Source organism: Athene cunicularia (assembly GCF_003259725.1).
Source record: "Athene cunicularia isolate RWA chromosome 18 unlocalized genomic scaffold, athCun1 chr18_part1, whole genome shotgun sequence".
Taxonomy (NCBI): domain Eukaryota; kingdom Metazoa; phylum Chordata; class Aves; order Strigiformes; family Strigidae; genus Athene; species Athene cunicularia.
The window spans coordinates 7421245-7423509 of NW_020799123.1; the positions used below are offsets into that span (position 1 = coordinate 7421245).

Genomic DNA, 2265 nt, shown 5'->3' on the forward strand with positions numbered 1-2265 from the left:
CCCCTTTTTTTTTTTTTTTTTTTTTTTTTTTTTTTTTTTAATTTGAGGGAGGGGGGGAAAGAGGAAGAATTTCATATGTACAAAGGCTGAAAAGTCTTTCTTTGTGAAGCTAAATTAGTTCAGGAAAACTGTATCAAAATTGTAATCACATTTACTGTAATACTGTCTTTTTACTTTTTTTTTTTTTTTTAATTACCACTGATCATATGAATGAATTTTTAGTTGAGTTTCCAACATGGCAGCTCTTTTCCTACAGCACGTTTGCACGGGCTGTCGTGAACCCAAAGAGAGTGAGGTTGGGTGCATTCTAGATTATGTCAATTCACAGTAGTAGCATTCCACTGAGGTTATGGGTTCTGCCTGCTCTGTCTGTCTTACTTGAGGAGCCATTCATTTACTGAAAGAGAAACAAAACAGAAACAATTATACTTTAATAAACTCCAGATATGAAACTGGCTGGATTTAACACTGTAATAGCACTTAAACAAAATCTCTTGAAAAAGCCGGGAGGTTCAGTTTCCTCCTTCTGGAAAAGAATTAAATTTGAATGACTGCTCCTTTGAAGTGTTGCAACTCAGTCATCAGTCTTGTTGCTGAAAATGTGCTTTCTTTTCCATCCTTCTGTAGTACTCTTTCATAACCATAATATTACTGGTAAGAAGGCACTTCTGCACCATTATTGCAGGCAATATAACTGTGCGTGCATAGGCTAAAAGATATGTAAGACACATTACAGCTTTGTTGGGAGCCCCCAGCCATGGCAGCGTAAGACTCTACCAGCAGGTGACTGGGCTGGTTCACGTGTTTAATATCCACTGCATAATACATCACTTTCTAATCTGAGGATTTGTTATGGTGGTGCACCCCCAGAGTGAAATTTATTGGTTTGAGATCAGCTGTCATCAAGACTAGCTCACCCCCCTTTTTCTCCAAGGTGCATAAAACAGAGCAAAATGCATTTTTTGAGGCAAGACTTTAAAATGAGGCTAGAAAACTGAAGGTCTGTCCTAGCTGCTCTTAAAAATTTATTACATGTCCCAGACACATTTTTGTCATGCTTTTCCTGCATGTTTCTGGCCAAGTTTCCACATCCATTTCAAATATGTAATGTTTGACTCATGCTGTTAGTCCCTCAGATCAGGAGTTTCATCTGGTTTTATTTGTATGCTTTACTATGCACTTGGATTTCTCTAAGAAAAGAGTTCAGTGTAAGCATGGAAAGGATTATTCTGGAGGCAGAACGTACCTCTATACTGTAGTTTCTGTGCTCTATTGTTTGGACAATCTTTTCCCTGTAAACTAAAGTTGATATTAGTTCGGATACATCGATTGTTGAGAGGCTGGACTGGTCTGAAATTGTCGCTCATGCTCAGAAATATCTGTGATGGCTGATTCTGGCTTAGCAGTCGTAAAGAATGCATCTATACAAAATACAAAACAAGCAGGTTTAGTACTTTCCTGTGGTCTTTCCTGTAAGTAAAAAATATACAACACTATTAATTAGACTACTAAATAAATGAAAGTTAAGCAGGATCTCAGTGATTTGTACTCAGAGGTAGATTGAAAGAGTTAACTTGAGGTAAAACCATTCCTTCTGTGGTCCTCTGTTTCCGAGCCCCATTTTAAACAAACTGAAGTAGTTTTGTGTGGACTAAATAAAAATGGTATGAGGTGTGTCCTTGGCTGATTAGGAAACAAATGGAACCCACAGTACTGGGTGACAGCAACTGGTGCAGAGAAAATGAACTTGATGAATGACAAGAGCTAATTTCCTAAGTTTTGTAGCTATTATTTTGTAGCTTCCAGCTGAGAAGACACAGTTTTGGATGATGATGCTCAAGTACTGGGTACGGCCAGTCAGAATGGAAAGGATAACTGACAGTCATGCTGCTGAATTAATGAAATTAATGATGTTAAAAAGTGAAATCCTCTCTCCGTTGGCAGGTTGGTCTGGATACTGTCTGTGCTGTGTCTGTAGTGTTCTTATGGTAGCCTCTGGCTTTCTTTTGAGATGGCTTCATGGAGCAGCAGAGAGAGGAACTGCTGAATCATCCAGGAATTTCAGTGTGCCCAGCAGTGGTTGGATGCAAACTGCAATGGACAGCAATGGTTCTTATGTCTGTGCAACTGTGCTAAAAGCCTGTTAATTGGTTCAAGTCAACCCAAACCTTTCAAACTTTGTATAGGAAACTGGAGAGGGAAAAAAAAAAAAAAGCTGCAATTTGTAAATCAGAAATTCTCAAAATACTTTTTTTTTTTTTTTTT

General features: G+C 38.1%; 1 protein-coding gene across 1 annotated transcript in view; it reads right to left on the minus strand.

Annotated features, from left to right (window-relative positions):
- Positions 1-35: 35 nt before the first annotated feature.
- Positions 36-2265, minus strand: part of CA10 (carbonic anhydrase 10) — a 178126-nt gene continuing 175896 nt past the window's right edge. Inside the window, exons 8-9 of the mRNA XM_026861294.1 lie at positions 1247-1421; positions 36-397 (exon numbers count right to left, since the gene is read on the minus strand). Coding sequence (XP_026717095.1) covers positions 375-397; positions 1247-1421 — 198 coding nt within the window. The 3' untranslated portion in view covers positions 36-374. The remainder of the gene's footprint in view (positions 398-1246; positions 1422-2265) is intronic.